The 21,355-nt window shown below is 45.3% G+C and overlaps 1 protein-coding gene across 1 annotated transcript in view; it reads right to left on the bottom strand.

Moving 5' to 3' along the window:
- The window catches only part of NT5DC2 (5'-nucleotidase domain containing 2), a 180,479-nt gene that overhangs the window by 120,771 nt on the left and 38,353 nt on the right, over positions 1-21,355 (bottom strand). Inside the window, exons 3-5 of the mRNA XM_063940631.1 lie at positions 15,444-15,518; positions 12,251-12,306; positions 11,653-11,746 (exon numbers count right to left, since the gene is read on the bottom strand). Coding sequence (XP_063796701.1) covers positions 11,653-11,746; positions 12,251-12,306; positions 15,444-15,518 — 225 coding nt within the window. The remainder of the gene's footprint in view (positions 1-11,652; positions 11,747-12,250; positions 12,307-15,443; positions 15,519-21,355) is intronic.

Below are 21,355 nucleotides of genomic sequence, written 5' to 3'. Positions count from 1 at the left end.
ACTCTAGGCACAGGGACGAGGAACCCCCACCCCACATGACCCAACACAATAGTCACCACACGTTAGGTAGGTGACAGAAAGATTTATTACTCAGGATCAGAATAGTCACCGCTGTGGAATTAATTAGTTAAGAGGCAAAGCAATTCATAACATAAAGCAAGTAATACAAACTTGAACTTACAGTAGTATTGCAAAAATCAGCATGAAATTTCCTTGCACAGGTGTAAGACCACAATATACCGTTCACTTTTACACTAAGATAATAATCACGTGAAGTGACTCTAAACAGCCTATGGGTAGCAGTTTAACCCTTCTCAAGATGCAAGTTAGTCTAACCAATGCCTATACATAGTTAAAAGTTCAAGTTCAGAAGCAGTAGGAATATACTAAAGTTCAGAAGCGTAAAAAGATATATTAATTGCAGACTCAACGTTAGCATGTCAAGTTAGTTGCTGGCAGACAGTAACTGAGGCACAGTATGAAGAGTACTGTTCCATGCAAAGTGGATGGGGTATGTAAGTACTCAACTAAGTTCAGTCAGTACGTGATAACGTATCAGAACAGATAGGCAAGTGAGTCGGTTGCAAGCAGCAAGCATAGGACTCTGGCTAGTCACTGTGGGAGCCGGCTAACAAATTCATGCAGTCTCCAACTTAAAAACAGGTAGGTGTGAAACATGCAGGCACTCAGGTGATTGCAGATGAGTAGGTCAGAGGACAGATAACATACAGGCAGCAGCAGGGTTCAATGAGAATGCAACTTAAGATCAGTTTTCAGTCAAAGCCGTAAGAATTTAAGCACAGCTGGCAGTTGCAGGCTATATTAGTAGCTGAGGCTCTGAATAGCTAGAGTGTGTTCACAATACAGTTCAGCGTCACATGAAAGGTGCAGATAGATTGCAGGCAAGGTATAATAAAGCTGGCTGATACAAGCTGTGGAGTGTCTAAAATACAGAAGGGGTCCGCTCTTTCCTGTCACCCTGTTCACTAAGGCAGTTTAGAGTTTCTTTTGCTACCTGGTGCCTGCCTTTCCTGAGGTAAATTATTAGTGATGAGCACCGGAAATTTTTCGGGTTTTGTGTTTTGGTTTTGGGTTCGGTTCCGCGGGCGTGTTTTGGGTTCGAACGCGTTTTGGCAAAACCTCACCGAATTTTTTTTGTCGGATTCGGGTGTGTTTTGGATTCGGGTGTTTTTTTCAAAAAACCCTAAAAAACAGCTTAAATCATAGAATTTGGGGGTCATTTTGATCCCACAGTATTATTAACCTCAATAACCATAATATCCACTCATTTTCAGTCTATTCTGAACACCTCACACCTCACAATATTATTTTTAGTCCTAAAATTTGCACCAAGGTCGCTGGATGGCTAAGCTAAGCGACCCAAGTGGCCGACACAAACACCTGGCCCATCTAGGAGTGGCACTGCAGTGTCACGCAGGATGGCCCTTCCAAAAAACACTCCCCAAACAGCACATGACGCAAAGAAAAAAAGAGGCGCAATGAGGTAGCTGTGTGAGTAAGCTAAGCGACCCTAGTGGCCGACACAAACACCTGGCCCATCTAGGAGTGGCACTGCAGTGTCACGCAGGATGGCCCTTCCAAAAAACACTCCTCAAACAGCACATGACGCAAAGAAAAAAAGAGGCGCAATGAGGAAAGCTGTGTGAGTAAGCTAAGCGACCCTAGTGGCCGACACAAACACCTGGCCTATCTAGGAGTGGCACTGCAGTGTCACGCAGGATGGCCCTTCCAAAAAACACCCCCCAAACAGCACATGACGCAAAGAAAAATGAAAGAAAAAAGAGGTGCAAGATGGAATTGTCCTTGGGCCCTCCCACCCACCCTTATGTTGTATAAACAGGACATGCACACTTTAACAAACCCATCATTTCAGTGACAGGGTCTGCCACACGACTGTGACTGAAATGACGGGTTGGTTTGGACCCCCACCAAAAAAGAAGCAATTAATCTCTCCTTGCACAAACTGGCTCTACAGAGGCAAGATGTCCACCTCATCATCATCCTCCGATATATCACCGTGTACATCCCCCTCCTCACAGATTATCAATTCGTCCCCACTGGAATCCACCATCTCAGCTCCCTGTGTACTTTGTGGAGGCAATTGCTGCTGGTCAATGTCTCCACGGAGGAATTGATTATAATTCATTTTAATGAACATCATCTTCTCCACATTTTCTGGATGTAACCTCGTACGCCGATTGCTGACAAGGTGAGCGGCGGCACTAAACACTCTTTCGGAGTACACACTTGTGGGAGGGCAACTTAGGTAGAATAAAGCCAGTTTGTGCAAGGGCCTCCAAATTGCCTCTTTTTCCTGCCAGTATAAGTACGGACTGTCTGACGTGCCTACTTGGATGCGGTCACTCATATAATCCTCCACCATTCTTTCAATGGGGAGAGAATCATATGCAGTGACAGTAGACGACATGTCCGTAATCGTTGGCAGGTCCTTCAGTCCGGACCAGATGTCAGCATCAGCAGTCGCTCCAGACTGCCCTGCATCACCGCCAGCGGGTGGGCTCGGAATTCTGAGCCTTTTCCTCGCACCCCCAGTTGCGGGAGAATGTGAAGGAGGAGATGTTGACAGGTCGCGTTCCGCTTGACTTGACAATTTTGTCACCAGCAGTTCTTTGAACCCCAGACTTGTGTCTGCCGGAAATAGAGATCCAAGGTAGGTTTTAAATCTAGGATCGAGCACGGTGGCCAAAATGTAGTGCTCTGATTTCAACAGATTGACCACCCGTGAATCCTTGTTAAGCGAATTAAGGGCTCCATCCACAAGTCCCACATGCCTAGCGGAATCGCTCTGTGTTAGCTCCTCCTTCAATGTCTCCAGCTTCTTCTGCAAAAGCCTGATGAGGGGAATGACCTGACTCAGGCTGGCAGTGTCTGAACTGACTTCACGTGTGGCAAGTTCAAAAGGTTGCAGAACCTTGCACAACGTTGAAATCATTCTCCACTGCGCTTGAGACAGGTGCATTCCACCTCCTATACCGTGCTCAGTTGTATAGGCTTGAATGGCCTTTTGCTGCTCCTCCAACCTCTGAAGCATATAGAGGGTTGAATTCCACCTCGTTACCACTTCTTGCTTCAGATGATGGCAGGGCAGGTTCAGGCGTTTTTGGTGGTGCTCCAGTCTTCTGTACGTGGTGCCTGTACGCCGAAAGTGTCCCGCAATTCTTCTGGCCACCGACAGCATCTCTTGCACGCCCCTCTCGTTTTTTAAATAATTCTGCACCACCAAATTCAAGGTATGTGCAAAACATGGGACGTGCTGGAATTTGCCCAGATTTAATGCACACACAATATTGCTGGCGTTGTCCGATGCCACAAATCCACAGGAGAGTCCAATTGGGGTAAGCCATTCTGCGATGATCTTCCTCAGTTGCCGTAAGAGGTTTTTAGCTGTGTGCATATTCTGGAAAGCGGTGATACAAAGCGTAGCCTGCCTAGGAAAGAGTTGGCGTTTGCGAGATGCTGCTACTGGTGCCGCCGCTGCTGTTCTTGCGGCGGGAGTCCATACATCTACCCAGTGGGCTGTTACAGTCATATAGTCCTGAGCCTGCCCTGCTCCACTTGTCCACATGTCCATGGTTAAGTGGACATTGGGTACAACTGCATTTTTTAGGACACTGGTGAGTCTTTTTCTGAGGTCTGTGTACATTTTCGGTATCGCCTGCCTAGAGAAATGGAACCTAGATGGTATTTGGTACCGGGGACACAGTACCTCCAACAAGTCTCTAGTTGCCTCTGCAGTAATGATGGATACCGGAACCACGTTTCTCACCGCCCAGGATGCCAAGGCCTCAGTTATCCGCTTTGCAGCAGGATGACTGCTGTGATATTTCATCTTCCTCGCAAAGGACTGTTGGACAGTCAATTGCTTGGTGGAAGTAGTAAAAGTGGTCTTACGAGTACGACTTCCCCTCTGGGATGACCATCGACTCCCAGCAGCAACAACAGCAGCGCCAGCAGCAGTAGGCGTTACACGCAAGGATGCATCGGAGGAATCCCAGGCAGGAGAGGACTCGTCATAATTGCCAGTGACATGGCCTGCAGGACTATTGGCATTCCTGGGGAAGGAGGAAATTGACACTGAGGGAGTTGGTGGGGTGGTTTGCGTGAGCTTGGTTACAAGAGGAAGGGATTTACTGGTCAGTAGACTGCTTCCGCTGTCGCCCAAAGTTTTTGAACTTGTCACTGACTTATGATGAATGCGCTGCAGGTGACGTATAAGGGAGGATGTTCCGAGGTGGTTAACGTCCTTACCCCTACTTATTACAGCTTGACAAAGGCAACACACGGCTTGACAAATGTTGTCCGCATTTCTGTTGAAATACTTCCACACCGAAGAGCTGATTTTTTTGGTATTTTCACCAGGCATGTCAATGGCCCTATTCCTCCCACGGACAACAGGTGTCTCCCCGGGTGCCTGACTTAAACAAACCACCTCACCATCAGAATCCTCCTGGTCAATTTCCTCCCCAGCGCCAGCAACACCCATATCCTCCTCATCCTGGTGTACTTCAACACTGACATCTTCAATCTGACTATCAGGAACTGGACTGCGGGTGCTCCTTCCAGCACTTGCAGGGGGCGTGCAAATGGTGGAAGGCGCATGCTCTTCACGTCCAGTGTTGGGAAGGTCAGGCATCGCAAACGACACAATTGGACTCTCCTTGTGGATTTGGGATTTCGAAGAACGCACAGTTCTTTGCTGTGCTTTTGCCAGCTTGAGTCTTTTCATTTTTCTAGCGAGAGGCTGAGTGCTTCCATCCTCATGTGAAGCTGAACCACTAGCCATGAACATAGGCCAGGGCCTCAGCCGTTCCTTGCCACTCCGTGTGGTAAATGGCATATTGGCAAGTTTACGCTTCTCCTCCGACAATTTTATTTTAGATTTTTGAGTCCTTTATTTACTGATATTTTGTGTTTTGGATTTTACATGCTCTGTACTATGACATTGGGCATCGGCCTTGGCAGACGACGTTGCTGGCATTTCATCGTCTCGGCCATGACTAGTGGCAGCAGCTTCAGCACGAGGTGGAAGTCGATCTTGATCTTTCCCTATTTTTGGAACCTCAACATTTTTGTTCTCCATATTTTAATAGGCACAACTAAAAGGCACCTCAGGTAAACAATGGAGATGGATGGATACTAGTATACTTATGGATGGACGAGCGACTGCCGACACAGAGGTAGCTACAGCCGTGGACTACCGTACTGCGTCTGCTGCTAATATAGACTGGATGATAATGATATAAAAAATATATATATATATCACTACTGCAGCCGGACAGGTATATATTATATAATGACGGACCTGCTGGACACTGTCAGCTCAGCACTGCAGACTCCTAAAGTAAGCTACTAGTAGTATCAAGAAGATAGAAAAAAAAAACCCACCACAGGTAGGTGGTATACAATTATGGATGGACGAGCGACTGCCGACACAGAGGTAGCTACAGCCGTGGACTACCGTACTGCGTCTGCTGCTAATATAGACTGGATGATAATGAGATAAAAAATATATATATATATATATCACTACTGCAGCCGGACAGGTATATATTATATAATGACGGACCTGCTGGACACTGTCAGCTCAGCACTGCAGACTCCTAAAGTAAGCTACTAGTAGTATCAAGAAGATAGAAAAAAAAAAAAACACCACAGGTAGGTGGTATACAATTATGGATGGACTAGCGACTGCCGACACAGAGGTAGCTACAGCCGTGGACTACCGTACTGCGTCTGCTGCTAATATAGACTGGATGATAATGAGATATAAAATATATATATATCACTACTGCAGCCGGACAGGTATATATTATATAATGACGGACCTGCTGGACACTGTCAGCTCAGCACTGCAGACTCCTAAAGTAAGCTACTAGTATCAACTCAAGAAGGTAGAAAAAAAAAAAAAAACACCACAGGTAGGTGGTATACAATTATGGATGGACGAGCGACTGCCGACACAGAGGTAGCTACAGCCGTGGACTACCGTACTGCGTCTGCTGCAGTGCTAATATAGACTGGATGATAATGATATAAAAAATATATATATATCACTACTGCAGCCGGACAGGTATATATTATATAATGACGGACCTGCTGGACACTGTCAGCAGAATGCGTTTATAGAATAAAAACACCACACGACGAGTGTTTAACTTTTTCAGGCAGACAATCACAATATACTGGTGGTCAGTGGTCACTGGTCAGTCACACTGGCAGTGGCACTCTGGCAGCAAAAGTGTGCACTGTTAAAATATGTACTCCTGCTATAACTGCTCCCCAGTCTCCCCCACAATTAAGCTGTGTGAGCAGTGAGCACTCAGCACAGTCAGATATACAGTATTACATAGATGATGCAGCACACTGAGGGCACACTGAGGCTGAGTACAGATATGGTATGTGACTGTGTCACACTGTGTATCGTTTTTTTTCAGGCAGAGAACGGATTAATTAAACTGGTGGTCACTGGTCACACTATCAGCAAGTAGTACTCCGTCCTAATATGCTCCCCAAAATTAGTAAATCAAGTGTCTCTACTCTCTACTACTCTCTAGTCTACTCTAAACGGAGAGGACGCCAGCCACGTCCTCTCCCTATCAATCTCAATGCACGTGTGAAAATGGCGGCGACGCGCGGCTCCTTATATAGAATCCGAGTCTCGCGATAGAATACGAGCCTCGCGAGAATCCGACAGCGGGATGATGACGTTCGGGCGCGCTCGGGTTAGCCGAGCAAGGCGGGAAGATCCGAGTCTGCCTCGGACCCGTGTAAAAAGCGTGAAGTTCAGGGGGGTTCGGTTTCCGAGAAACCGAACCCGCTCATCACTATAAATTATATCCAAAAAGGGTCGTGCTGGTCATTAAATGGACTCCCCTGTTGAAAGCTACAATATTTAATACCGTCCAGTAGTCCTTATAGCTGTGTCTGCCAAGAAAAAGGAAGAGCGTCTCTCTCTTTCTCATCTGACCCCTATTCAGTGGTGTATGCGGAGCTGGGTGACTCTGGGTTTCTAACTGAGGGCATTAGCTGGAGTGTCTGTGTGTCAGAGGTAGGTACCTGCTATCAGCGGTCTCACCCACTCCCCCCTATCACCTGAGACCTTTCCCAGCAGCTTTTCTCAGCACTGGGCAGGCTGGTGTCACTGCAGCGGCTGGCAGCTCTCACAGCGGTCTCCTCAGTGGCAGCTCTGCTCTCCATGGCGTCTCCTTACAGCGGTCTTCTCAGCAGCGGCTCCGATCTCCACAGCGTATCTCCTCACAGCAATCTCCTCAGCGGCAGCTCCCGTCTCCACAGCGTGTCTTCTCTCACACACACACTGGTGTGAACCCCGCCTCCTCTTTTTCCCGCTCTGCCATAGCCAATCAAAACGCCATCCGCCTTCTCACTCCCTCCTCCATTATAAGTAAGTCCAAGGGTCCTAGTGCCTGTCTGCTCACTGGTCCTGCTGGCGTCTCCCAGGCAACACCAGAAGGGAGTATTAACCCCTTCAGCATTAACAGGATGGGTAGTAATCAAAGCTCAGCAAGGGGAAAATTAGGGGAACTTACTCATGTCTTATCCAGTCCGACAGCTGCCTGCAATACATACCCTTTGTAGTACAAATTAAGGGGGTCCAGTTAAGAGTGTCACATATATACTGTAGCTTGTCTCCTTTTTGGAGAATATAACCTCTTTTCTACATAATACTCTACCTAAATACGGGATGTAGTTATGTGACCGGTCACAATACTGGCACTTACATCCCAAACCCTCACCATGCCGACCAACAGGAACTATTCCCACTCGTTGGTGTCCACGTCACCCGTAGAGTGGGAATAGATCCTGTGGCGAGCACAGCTCTCCACCGAGCCTGCAGTGCGGCGAGCACATCGAGCTAGCAAGGGGCTTCGTTGCGCTCGCCTCCAACCGCCGGGCATGTACATGCCGGGATCCCGCCGTCGGTGTTGTGACCGCCGGTCACACACACCCAACCCCTAAATACCACTAAACATGGGAACCATATACAGTGCATCCGGAAAGTATTCACAGCGCTTCACCTTTTCCACATTTTGTTATGTTACAGGCTTATTCCAAAATGGAATAAATTATTTTTTTCCCCTCAAAATTCTACACACAATACTGCATGACAAAGTGAAAAAAGTTTTCTTGAGATTTTTGCAAATTTATTAAGAATAAAAAACTAAGAAATCACATATACATAAGTATTCACAGCCTTCGTTCAATACATTGTTGATGCACTTTAGGCAGCAATTACAGCCTCAAGTCTTTTTGAATATCATGCCACAAGCTTGGCACACCTATCTTAGGGCAGTTTCGCCCATTCCTCTTTGCAGCACCTCTCAAGCTCCATCAGTTTGAATGGGAAGCGTCAGTGTACAGCCATTTTCAGATCTCTCCAGATTCAATCGGATTCAAGTCTGGGCTCTGCCTGGGTCACTCAAGGACATTCACATAGTTGTTCTGAAGCCACTCCTTTGATATCTTGGCTGTGTGCTTAGGGTCGTTGTCCTGCTGAAAGATGAACCGTCGCCCCAGTCTGAGGTCAAGAGCGCTCCGGAGGAGGTTTTCATCAAGGATGTCTCTGTACATTGCTGCATTCATCTTTCCCTCTATCCTGACTAGTCTCCCAGTTCCTGACACTGAAAAACATCCCCACAGCATGATGCTGCCACCACCATGCTTCACTGTAGGGGTGGTATTGGCCTGGTGATGAGCGGTGCCTGGTTTCCTCAAAACATGACACCTGGCATTCACGCCAAAGAGTTCAATCTTTGTCTCATCAGACTAGAGAATTTTGTTTCTCATGGTCTGAGAGTCCTTCAGGTGCATTTTGGCAAACTCCAGGCGGCTGCCATGTGCTTTTTACTAAGGAGTGGCTTCCTACCATACAGGCCTGATTGGTGGATTGCTGCAGAGATTGTAGTCCTTCTGGAAGGTTCTCCTCTCTCCACAGAGGGATGCTGTAACTCTGACAGAGTGACCATTGGGTTCTTGGTCACCTCCCTGACTACGGCCCTTCTCCTCCGGTCGCTCAGTTTAGATGGCCAGCCAGCTCTAGGAAGAGTCCTGGTGGTTCCGAACTTCTTCCATTTACGGATGATGGAGGCCATTGTGCTCATTGGGACCTTCAAACCAGAAGATATTTTTCTGTACCCTTCCCCAGATTTGTGCCTCGAGACAATCCTCTCTCAGAGGTCTACAGACAATTCCTTTGACTTCATGCTTGGTTTGTGCTCAGACATGCACTGTCAAGTGTGGGACCTTATATAGACAGGTGTGTGCCTTTCCAAATCATGGGGGTCATTCCGAGTTGTTCGCTCATTGCCGATATTCGCTATATTGCGATTAGTCGCTTACTGCGCATGCGCAAGGTTCGCAGAGCGCATGCGCTTAGTTATTTTACACAAGAGTTAGGTATTTTACTCATGGCATAACAAGGTTTTTTCGTCGTTCTGGTGATCGTAGTGTGATTGACAGGAAGTGGGTGTTTCTGGGCGGAAACTGGCCGTTTTCTGGGCGTGTGCGAAAAAACGCTGGTGTTTCTGGGAAAAACGCGGGAGTGTCTGAAGAAACGGGGGAGTGTCTGGGCGAACGCTGGGTGTGTTTGTGACGTCAAACCAGAAACTAAACTGACTGAACTGATCGCAATGGCTGAGTAAGTCTCGAGCTACTCAGAAACTGCTAAGAAATTTCTATTCGCAATTCTGCTAATCTTTCGTTCGCAATTCTGCTATGCTAAGATACACTCCCAAAGGGCGGCGGCTTAGAGTGTGCAATGCTGCTAAAAGCAGCTAGCGAGCGAACAACTCGGAATGAGGGCCCATGTCCAATCAACTGAATTTACCACAGGCGGACTCCAATTAAGCTGTAGGAACATCTCAAGGATGATCAGTGGAAACAGGATGCACCTGAGCTTGATTTTGAGCTTCATGGCAAAGGCTGTGAATACTTATGTACATGTGATTTCTTTTATTTTTAATAAATTATAAAAAAACTTTTTTCACATTGTCATTATGGGGTATTGTGTGTAGAATTTTGAGGGAAAAATTGATTTATTCCAGTTTGGAATAAGGCTGTAACATAACAAAATGAGGAAAAAGTGAAGCGCTGTGAATACTTTCAGGATGCACTGTATCCCATTTCATAATTCCCCAGTGACTGGACGGATATGTGGCAGCCATCCTCAGGTCTGTGTGTCCCGTTTGCTCTTCCTTCCTCCCCTTCCTTCATCGTCATAGGTCTCTTAGATAGCAAAAGCTAATTGCAGAAGTAATACAAGTCAATAAAAATGCACATTTCTTATAATTGCATGCAAATTTGACAAGTACTTTAAAACTTTTTTTGTTTTGTTCATTTCTGATTTAACCAATTAAAGCAGACAGCACTTCCTCATTGATATACCCACTCTAGGGTCAGGTTCAGTGATTTATGTACGTGAGGCAGGTGCCTAGGGGTAGCACTTGTTTGGGGGCGGCACTTGGATGCTTGTGTTGCTAACCTCAACTCAAAAAGTACCAGTAACTGCAAAATATTTCCACTGTTCTGTACCATATGCCATCTTGAATGAAGTGTAAATGGGTAGGACATGCACATACCTCCCCTGTAAGCTGTCCCACTTAGTAAATATGTATATGTATATATATATATATATATATATATATATATATATATATATACAGGTTGATTATCCCTTATCCAAAATACTTGGGACCAAAGGTATTTTGGATATCGGATTATTCCGTATTTTGGAATAATTGCATACCATAATGGGATATCATGGTGATGGGACCCAAGTCTAAGCACAGAATGCATTTATGGTTCATATACACCTTATACACACAGCCTGAAGGTCATTTTAGCCAATATTTTTAACAACTTTGTGCATTAAACAAAGTGTGTGTACATTCACACAATTCATTTATGTTTCATATACACCTTATACACACAGCCTGAAAGTCATTTAATACAATATTTTTAATTATTTTGTGTATTAAACAAGGTTTGAGTACATTGAGCCATCAGAAAACAAAGGTTTCACTATCTCAGTCTCACTCAATAAATTCCGTATTTCGGAATATTCCGTATTTCGGAATATTTGTATATGGGATACTCAACATGTATATATATATATATATATATATATATATATATATAATTCTAGAAAATCAATGTTGTGCCGGGGGGCGTCCTCACCTCTAAATCCGCCCCTGTATTATGGCAATTAGATTTAATTGCCATAATCAATGTTGCCTGCGTTCGTTTAACGGAAACTGCACAACATGAAAGTTTCATTAGTAAATATTGTTACACCATATAAATATTTTGCAAAGCTTTAAAATAGAAGAACGTGTCTAGACTATTTGTCCTGTTTAAAGTTCAAGTTCACTTTTGTAATGTTGCTGCATCTATTCTACTGTATGTTCCAACATGTGTGCTTTAGTTCGTATAATAGCTGAAGTATTGAATATTGCTCAACAAATAAAGTTGAATTGATCACAAATTATTGCTTTCATCCATTCAGCCATTCATCAAAGAAAACAATCCACAGAAATGTAGTCCCTGAAAGCAAACCATGAATATGTAGTATTTTCACTGATTTATAATGATTACCTTCCCATAGAAATCGCTGAGCTCGTACAGTGGGATATGCAGTGTGCCCCCATATAACTCTATGACCTCCTCATCAGGAACAGGCTTCAGACCCCTTTGTTGGAAGAGGAACATAGATAATTAGGTCACTTCACTGAGCAAGTCAAGGGTAAAAACTAATAACTAACAAGCAGGAAAATAGGGTAAGAACAATGCAGCTGCTGGCATAGAGTCAGCCTGGCACAGCTGATGGCATTTTCAACATGCCCAGACGTAAAACAAACAAAAACTAACTTTGATTTATGGAAGAATAAAGCGGATTTGGAGACAGCGTGTACTCATTCGCTTAGCGCCTGCCACCGATAAATGAACAGTTCCACAACTGGACAACACAGTTTTGTTCGTTAGGAGTTAAAAGTTTAGAATTTATCTAAGACATATAAGATGGATTAGGGGTTTGTTATTGTAAGATATGTAATAGATTTTATTGTGACACTCCTGGGACCCAGAAAAATGGAACATTGATAATTATTAATATCCCAGAATAATTATACACTAATTTTACGGTCAGATAAAAAAATACATAAAATAAATGAACACATGATAAAACCGCAGATACCTGTATGCTGTTCCCAGTTGTATATAATGAAAAGCATCAATCTTCATCAGTAGGCTCTGCCCAATATATATTAAGAAGTATTTAATTACTGTATAGTATCAACATGAAAGCATGATGTTTACAGCAACTACAGTATCTATTTTATAGCCTTCTGTCTCTATCATACACAGGCCTGGATATAATGAAGTCCGAGTGGCTGGAGCTGCGGGTTCCCAGCTGATCATTTACAAGGTATGGTTTTGCCGCTTTAGAAAAATGTCAGAATTCAGCCGCCAACTCGCACCTCTGGCCAACTTGGACTTCATTACATCCGGCCCAGAGTCTATATCAAAGATCTGTGTTTTGTACATATAGAATATTTATTATTGGAGTCTGACAACCAGCTATGTATAATGTATTTCTAACAGAATTAGGACATATGGCTCTTCGCCTGTGTTGGAACTACAAATTCCAGCACTCCCTGCTAGTCAAAGGCATGTTTAAATAAAAGGCTAGGTGGGTGATTCAGACCTGATCGCTGGGCTGCCAACTTTGCTGTCTTGCGTTCAGATTGTTGCCGCCCCCAGGGAGAGTGTTAAATCGCTGTGCAAGTGTGCGATCGCATGTTTCAAAAATACACTGTGTGCAGTCTCTATGCAGCCCAGGACTTACTCCTACAGTGCAATGAGAACGGGCTGATCAGGGCCGGAGCCGACATCAGACACCCTCCCTGAAAACGCCTGGGCACGCCTGCATTTTTCCAGACACTCCCAGTAAACGGTCAGTTACCACCCACAAATGGCCTCTTCCTGTCAAACACCTTGCGAACGCCCGTGCAAATGAAATTTTCACACCATCCTGTCGCTGACCAGCGATGCCCGTTGTTGTTGGCCGAAGAGTGTGCACATTGCGGTGTATATGCAAAAACGCACAGCAGCAATCAGGTCTGAATCACCCCCTAAGTTTGGTTAATGGCACATCTGTACATATATTATATAACTTTTGGACCCTCATTTATGAAGCACACATCAGTTATGTCTTGGTCTATCACTGGGGTGCCCGGACAGTCCCCCTTGCATGTTTAAGTTGCACATCTACTATTCACTCTCAAGAAATGTGTTTGCAGACAGTCATTCCCAATGGTTTCATGGAAGACACCTTGTACAAAACCCTATTCTCCTACCATTTTACAACTATCCCTTTAAATTAACCTCTTTTGTATTCATCCTCAAATTGTACTCATTACTCACTAATTTATGATTTACGTTAATTAGGAGAGTGAGGGGAGTGCAACTGTAAGGTTGAAAATGTGTCTCAGTCTTTAGCAAAATACAAGAGTACTGTATATGGAAATAGCCGTACATTAGTCTGCACTGTAAGGATGGCTCCTAAAAAAATACCTGAGACACATGGCACCAGCATTTTGAACTGCATTCCACTGCATTTGTGCCATTGTCACAGGGCTGAAACTAGGATTCTTGTCACCCGGGGCAAAACAGTAATCCGGCGCCCCACACACAAACACAGACAACCAACCCACCACCACCACCACCACCACCACCACCACCACCACCACCACGTGTAACTCTGTGCGAAGACTGACAATGCCATCAGCCAGTACCAGCTAACGGGCTATTTCCACTCATTGGTGTCCACGACACCCATAGAGTGGGAATAGAACCTGTGGCGAGCGCAGCGAGCCCACAAGGGGCTTTTTTACACTCACCCCTGACGGCATTCTGGTGGCCGGGATCCTGGCGTCGGTATGCTGACCGTGCACCGGCCACGTAACCCCAACCCATATATACTCCATGAGAGCAAAGGGCTGGTAGCTGCTATATAGCTTCTTTTCTAGACATTTAGCTGGACTCAGGGGGTCATTTTCGACCCGTTTGCACGCTGCGGTTCATTGCAGCGGTGCGAACGGTTCAGAACTGCGCGTGTGCGGCGGCCGCATTGTGCAGGCGCGTCATTGCCTGGTGATGGCAGTCTCCGGGCAGCGACGCCGCATACTAAGAAAGCGGTTGCAGCGGCGACCGCAAGGAGATTGACAGGAGGAAGGCGTTCCGGGGTGTCAACTCACCGTTTCCCAGACGTGGAGATCCGAACGCAGGTGTATCCAGGCGTTTGGAGGGCAGATGTGTGATGTCAATTCCGGTACCTTCATCGCTAGATCCCTCGCACAGGGTAAGTAGGTCTAGGGCTGGTCTTGTTTTACACAAAACTTTTTTAGCATAGCAGGGCTGCACAAGTGATCACAACCCTGCTATGCTAAAATACACTCCCCCATAGGCGGTGTCTAGTTGATTGCTACGTGCGATCAACTCGGAATGACCCCCTTAGTTAGACATTTGGGCTACAGATTAAGTTAACAAGGAAATAATACCCCATACATTGATACATATGTAAAATCACACACATACATACTGTCACACATCTAAACACGCACGCATACATTAAATTCACTCACGTACATAGTCACACACTGTCCTGTATACATACATAGTCACACATACATACATACATTATACATACATACATACATACATACATACAGTGACACACAAGCACGCATACAGATATGTAGTGACACACCTATTCACATACAGTCACACACATGCACAACACATTCATACACACACACATAGTAGTTGCACACACATACAGTGTCACACTCACTATTTAGGCTTCGGTGTGTGCTGCTGCTGCTCCTCTCCCCTCCTCTCTTCGATGGTGCTGGCTGGCCTGGCACTGAGTAAAGTGCGGTGTAGCTCCGCCCCCTTTTTGGACCATTCATGTTTCCAGCTCAGCAGTGCAATAGTGCACTGCTGCGATTATCAAAGGCAGCAGGGGGGGCTGGGGTAACTTGTTCCACGTGCCCCGTCTTAGGGCACAACAGGCAGCACACGACAGTCAGCATAGAAGAAACTGAAAGTAAACTACAGCTCCCGCAGCAAGGGCTTCTGGGAGCTGTAGTTTATTTTCAGTTTCATCACACACAGACTGGACTGCTTTGTGCTGCTCCTGCGAAGGGACCTGTGCGCATCGGGACTCGGAGGGGGTGTAAGCATTGCGGCGCCCCCTCCAATCCGGCACCCAGGTCACATGCCCCCCTAGCCCCCCCTTAGTTACGGCTCTGCATTGTCCATGTCACAAAATAGAGACCTTTGGTGTCTGTATAATACTTGTCTATGAATGCAGTGACTCTAATTACCTTCTGTATATCATAGTGGAGTCCTCTGATTGCAAATCCCGGGATATAATCATACTTCTTAATTCCTTCTGGATACTGTAAAGAATACACAGTAAATGTCACAACATTTGTATAACAAATAAGAAATACTGGGACTTAATAATAACATACAATGTGAACAAATGTAATCTTACAAACACAACCAATAAGCTCTTTAGTGTAATTTTTCAAGTACATGTTAGAAATGAAAGCAAACATCTGGCTGGATGTTAATGCGTAAGACATACATATGTTATTAAATAAGCAAAGTTGTGTACTTTAAGAAGCTATAAATGTAAAAACATAAAAATATAACTTTATTTAGTAGTTGCCTCCTAGTTAAGGTAGGTAGTGTTGTTTGTTGTAGGTAGAAGTAAATGCAAAATGTGTTGTGTGTATTAGCAGCCAAACAAATATGCAAATGCAAGTCGTCCGAAATTACACCCATATTGCAACACGGACACAACTATGGACATTGGACCGTAAGCAGCGTTACAGACATTTATGCAACTGCACCATCCAATCCATAGGATTGGTTACATAGCCATCATCATTATCCCTGTGCAAGAGATCTGTAGGAAAACATGTATATAGAAAGGACTTCTATGTCCAATTAAATGGGACCGCTATGGGTTCCAATCTGGCACCTGCTTATTCAAACTTATTTATGTATAAATATGAAACCAAAATGCTACTACCAAAATTTTGCGACAAGTTGTTATTTTTTGGTCGTTACATTGATGACGTGTTTTTGATATGGCTTGGCACTGACACTGAGTTTTATGAGATGTTAACATATCTGAATACTCTCAGCAGCCCTATCCGTTTTACATATACCATCGACCAAAACAGAATACATTTTTTGGATGTGAGTTTATCGACATTATGGACTGTTGGAGTCTACCCTGTACAAAAAAAGAGACAGATCATAATACTCTGTTGCAGGCTACTAGCCATCATCCGATGCATCTGAAAGAAAGTTTGCCGATTTCTTAATTTATGCATGTGTTATGCAACAATACGACCACTGAATCAACTGAGCAGCAGATTGCGCAGATGAGAGGAAAATTCCTTGAGCGAGCATATACAGCTAAAACTATCACACGTTGCTTGAAAAAAGCTAGGTACAGGCATTCAGCCAATGCTGCACGTTCGACATCGGACATTGACACAAGCCGAATGATTTTCACAACTACATATGATGTGGCATCGGCACATTCACAGAAAGTGATACGAAAACACTGGACTATAATCATCAGTGATCCTAGTTTCAAATGGGTGAGCAAACGACCCCCGTTATGTGCGTACAGGCGTGGCAAGAATCTTTGACAGATGCTCATGCGCCCCACTTTGCAACCGATGGGGGCAGATGATTGCTAAGAAGGGATGTTTTTGATATCCTAATTGCACAACCTACAGATCTTTAATGGTTGGAACATCCTTTGCACATCCTCACAATGGGAATCAGATTAAAATACGACGCAGATTACATTGTACAATGGATCATGTGATCTATATCATAGTCTGTCGTTGTAGTTATTATTATGTAGGGATGACAACAAGAAATTTCCGAGACAGGATGGCCAACCATCGGACTTTCCATTAGGGCGACTTTGATGATGGGAAAGTCAGATAAACCAGTGGCCAAGCACTTCATGGCTAGTGGGCATTCAATCTGTAGCTTGAACTGTATGCTAACCATATCCCAAAGTTACTTTGCAGAGGTGAAGTGAATTCATTTAATATTTTTTTGTGATAGGGATGCTGTAAAATTCTTTGAGTATTCAGTATAATGGTGTTTCTGGTATGAGTATGTAGCCAATATGTTTTTAAATGTATTGTGGCTTATACATCATATTAATTATGATGTGTTTGATCTGTGATAATAAGTATTGCCATGGATTTTGATATTTTTGATAATTGTTTTATGTTATTTGTTTATTTTGTATGTGTTTATGTTGGAGAGATCCGGTGCCCATTATGGTACAAACACGTTATGATCCCCTGTACATTAACTGTGTTTAACTGATGCTTAGGTATTGTGATACACGTGAAGGTGCGTTCCACTTAAGCTGCTGTCTTGATCTAGTCTTGTGCAGAGTGGTGGAACTCATCTTCCACATTGGTCATGTCTTCTAGTGTGTAGGGCCCTTTACAGCCTTATTCCAAAATGGAATAAATTCATTTTTCTATCAAAATTCTACACACAATACCCATTAATGACAACGTGAAAAATGTTTTTTTCTTTAGATTTTTGGCAAAGTTATAAAAAAAAAAAAAAATCACATGTACATAAGTATTCACACCCTTTGCTCAATACTTTGTTGATGCACCTTTGGCAGTAATTACAGCCTCAAGTCTTTTTGAATATGATACCACAAGCTTGGCACACCTATCTTTGGGCAGTTTCGCCACCTCTCAATCTCCATCAGGTTGGATGGGAAGCGCCAGTGTACAGCCATTTTCAGATCTCTCAGAGATGTTCAATTGGATTCAAATCTGGGAAGCCACTCCTTTGATATCTTGGCTGTGTGCACAGGGTCGTTGTCCTGCTGAAAGATGAACCGTCGCCCCAGTCCGAGGTCAAGAGTGCTCTTGAGCAGGGTTTCATCCAGGAGGTCTCTGTACATTGCTGCATTCATCTTTCCCTTTATCCTGACTAGTCTCCCAGTTCCTGGCGCTGAAAAACATGCCCACAGAATGATGCTGCCACCACAATGCTTCACTTTAGGGATGGTATTGGCCTGGTGATGAGCAGTGCCTGGTCTCCTCAAAACATGACGCCTAGCATTCATGCCAAAGAGTTCAATCTTTGTCTCATCAGACCAGAGAATTTTGTTTCTCATGGTCTGAGAGTCCTTCAGGTGCATTTTGGCAAACTCCAGGTAGGCTGCCATGCGTTTTTTTACTAAGTAGTGGTTTCTATCTGGCCACTCTACCATACAGGCCTGATTGGTGGATTGCTGCAGAGATGGTTGTTCTTCTAGAACAGGAATGGCCAACCAGTCAGAGGCAAAGAGCCAGAAGAGATCCGTAGTCAAGGGCAAGAGCCACTATCATACGCGCGCGCGCAAAAATGCGTCCGTGGCCTAGTTGTCACAAAGCCGCGCCCCATTTTTGTGCGCGCACTTTTCGGTATGACAGAGTATGACCTTGTGTCATAACCCCATTTTTAGTCATGTTGTACAGTGCCACATACATATAATGCCCCAGTACAGTGCCACATACATATAAAAATGACAAAAAAGGGTGCCTCCACAGTGCCAAATACACATGCCCCCACAGTGCCAGATACATATATGCTCCCAGTGCCAGATACATATATGCCCGCACAGTGCCAGATATGCCCCCAGTGCCAGATACACATGCCCCCACAGTGCCAGATACAGATATGCCCCCACAGTGCCAGCTATGCCCCCAGTGCCAGATACACATGTCCTCACACAGTGCCAGATATGCCCCCAGTGCAGATACACATGTCCTTACAGTGCCAGATATGCTCCTAGTGCCAGATACACGTCCTTACAGTGCCGGATATGCCCACAGTGCAGATACACATGCCCCCACAGTGCCAGATATGCCCCCAGTGCAGATACACATGTCTCCATACAATGCCAGATATGCTCCCAGTGCAGATACACATGTCCCCATACAATGCTAGATATGCTCCCAGTGCAGATACACATGTCCCCATACATTGCCAGATATGCTCCCAGTGCAGATACACATTCCCCCACAGTGCCAGATATGCCCCCAGTGCAAATACACATGTCCTTACAGTGCCAGATATGCCCCAGTGCCAGATACACATGTACTTACAGTGCCAGAAATGCCCCGAGTGCCAGATACACATGTACTTACAGTGACAGAGATATGCCCCCAGTGCAGATACACATGCCCCCACACAGTGCCAGATATGCCCCCAGTGCAGATACACATGTCCCCATACAGTGCCAGATATGACCCCAGTGCAGATACACAGGTCTCCAGTGCCAGATATGCCCCCAGTGCTAGATACACATGTCCCCCCAGTACCTCCCCCCCAAAGTGCTGCTCACGCACTGTTGTGACGGGAGGAGAGCGCAGCGTGTGCCTCTCCTGCCCCTCAGTCTCCAGCTGTCTGACACAGTGCACACACAGCCCGGCGCACAGACAAGTCTCCAGCAGCGGTGTCTATCTTCAATTCAGCGCCGGCCCATGAGCCAATCAGAGCTCTCGGTCCGGCAGCCAATCAGGAGCCTTAGCTGCCGGTCCGCGAGCTCTGATTGGCTCACGGGCCGGCGCCGAATTGAAGATAGACACCGCCACTGGAGACTTGTCTGTGCGCCGGGCTGTGTGTGCACTGTGTCGGACAGCGGTAAACGGGAGCGGATCGAGCCGAGACTCCCTCGGGCAGCCACCCAGGAAGAGCCCAACGACCTCAAGTGGGCCTGAATAAACGTCGGCAAGAGCAGAGCCGCCTAAGTATATGCCTGTTGAATGGTCAACCGGAGCCAGCGAGCAATAGATTGCTTAGAAGCTGACCGACCAACCTTGGAGGCATCATAAAGGACAAACAGCAAATCAGATTTCCGGTGACGGGCCGTCCTTTTGACATAAATCTTCAGGGCCCTGACCACATCCAAGGACTCAGGACCAGAGGAAGTGTCAGACAACACCGGAACCACAATAGGTTGATTCACATGAAAGGATGACACCACTTTTGGCAAGAACTGAGGATGGGTCCTAAGTTCCGCTCTGCCTTCATGAAATATTAAATAAGGGCTCTTACAGGATAAGGACCCTGATTCAGACACACGTCTGGAAGACGCCAATGCCAATAGCGTCACCGTCTTCAGGGTGAGAAATTTTAACTCCACCTTATGTAAGGGTTCAAAACAGTCCGATTGAAGAAAGGACAAAACCACGTTGAGATGCCACGCAGGCATGGGAGGTACAGAGGGCCTAATTCAGAGTTGATCGCAGTAGCAAATTTGTTAGCAGTTGGGCAAAACCATGCGCATTGCAAGGAGGGCAGATATAAAATGTGCAGAGAAAGAGTTAGATTTGGGTGGGGTGTGTTCAAACTGAAATCTAAATGGCAGTGTAAAAATAAAGCAGCCAGTATTTACCCCGCACAGAAACAAAATAACCCACCCAAATCTAACGCTCTCTGCAAATGTTATATCTGCCACACCTGCAGTCACATGGTTTTGTCCAACTGCTAACAAATTTGCAGCTGCGATCAACTCGGAATTACCCCCAAAGGGCGGTTGCATATGAAGAACTCCTTTTAGATAAGTTTGTACTTCCGGCAACATGGCAAGTTGTTTCTGAAAGAAAATAGAGTGCGCCGAAATCTGGACTTTGATGGACCCTAAACGCAGGACCATATCCACACCCTCTTGCAGGAAAGGTAGAAAATTACCAATTCTAAATTCCATGGGAGAAACCTTTCTACCCTCACACCAGGAAACATACTTTTTCCAGATACGATGGCAATATTTTGACGCAACCATCTTCCTGGCCTGGACCATGGTGGAAATTACCCTGGAGGGAAGACCTTTCCTAGCTAGAATTTCCCTCTGTACTTCCAAGCCATCAAACGTAGCTGCTGTAAGTCTGGATAGACGAATGGACCTTGTTGAAGATCTTTTCGGAGCAGTAAAGGCCAGGGATCCTCCAGAGCCATGGTTAGGAGGTCCGAGTACCACGCCAGTTGAGGCCAATTAGAATTGCCTGAACGCTTTCCCTTCTTAGGTCTTTTTAGAACCATTGGGATTAGTGGTAGAGGAGGGAACAGGTATACAAACTGGTACATCCACGGCGTCGTCAGCGTGTCCACTACAACAGCCTGCGGATCCCTCATTCTGGAACAGTAACAACATAGCTTCTTGTTGAGCCGATAAGCCATC

The sequence above is a fragment of the Pseudophryne corroboree genome, chromosome 9, assembly GCF_028390025.1.
Source record: "Pseudophryne corroboree isolate aPseCor3 chromosome 9, aPseCor3.hap2, whole genome shotgun sequence".
Lineage (NCBI taxonomy): Eukaryota > Metazoa > Chordata > Amphibia > Anura > Myobatrachidae > Pseudophryne > Pseudophryne corroboree.
The sequence above is the reverse complement of the archived record's forward strand: the minus strand, read 5'-3'. Positions and strand labels throughout refer to the sequence as shown.